Source organism: Carlito syrichta, unplaced genomic scaffold (assembly GCF_000164805.1).
Source record: "Carlito syrichta isolate Samal-C Ts95f unplaced genomic scaffold, Tarsius_syrichta-2.0.1 Scaffold314869, whole genome shotgun sequence".
In the NCBI taxonomy this organism is placed as follows: Eukaryota; Metazoa; Chordata; class Mammalia; order Primates; family Tarsiidae; genus Carlito; species Carlito syrichta.
In genome coordinates, this window is record NW_007258965.1 from 207,269 (window position 1) to 208,042 (window position 774).

Genomic DNA, 774 nt, shown 5'->3' on the forward strand with positions numbered 1-774 from the left:
TCAGTGAGGTATTAGCGATGCTGTCTCATGGTCTCCTGTATCCACTTGGTGTACTTGCAGACTTGAGTGTAGACTCCTGGGTCATTGGGTTGGCCACAAGGGAAAGTCCCCCAAGACACTAGACCTTGCAGGGTACCTTTGCACACCAATGGTCCTCCTGAATCACCCTGGAGAGAACAGAGCAGATTAGCTTTGGCTTCAGAGCAAAGCCCTTGGCCCAACTCAGTCTCGTACATTCCTCAGCCATCAGCCTTTTGTCCTGCCAGACCAGGGACTTCAGCCCCGACCCATGAGAAGAGACATACTGTCTCTAAGGACCAATGAGAGAGCAGTAATTAGGGCCAAAGACAACGTTCTTTGAAGACATTGGCAGAGCCCTGGCCAATGGAACCAATCACAGAGAAGGGGCGGGGCTTCCCGGATGGGAGCACTGTTTATTTTCCATTGTTAAGGGTTCTGCTCAAAGCCAGTGGGAAAAGGGACGTCATCTCCAGGGGATGGATGCTGCGTGCCTCCTTACTCAGGAAACGGGTCACGATGGTCTTGGAGACCAAGGGCAGGGCCAGTTTTATAATTTGCAGGAGCCAGTGCAAAATGAAAATGCGGGACTGCTTGTTAAAAGACTAAGAATTTCTAAATGGCGACAGGAATGTATGGAACTATGCGTGGGACCCTTCTGAGGGTAGGGTTCTGTGACACTGCCGAGCTTGCACATCCGTGAAGCTGGCCCTCGCTGGGGAGAAGGGGACACCCCCCCATTCTCTAGGGGGGGGG

General features: G+C 52.6%; 1 protein-coding gene across 1 annotated transcript in view; it reads right to left on the reverse strand.

The window, feature by feature from the left end:
- KLK7 (kallikrein related peptidase 7) overlaps positions 1 to 774 on the reverse strand; it is a 3,777-nt gene continuing 3,003 nt past the window's right edge. The window contains exon 5 of the mRNA XM_008072152.1: positions 1 to 167. Coding sequence (XP_008070343.1) covers positions 12 to 167 — 156 coding nt within the window. The 3' untranslated portion in view covers positions 1 to 11. The remainder of the gene's footprint in view (positions 168 to 774) is intronic.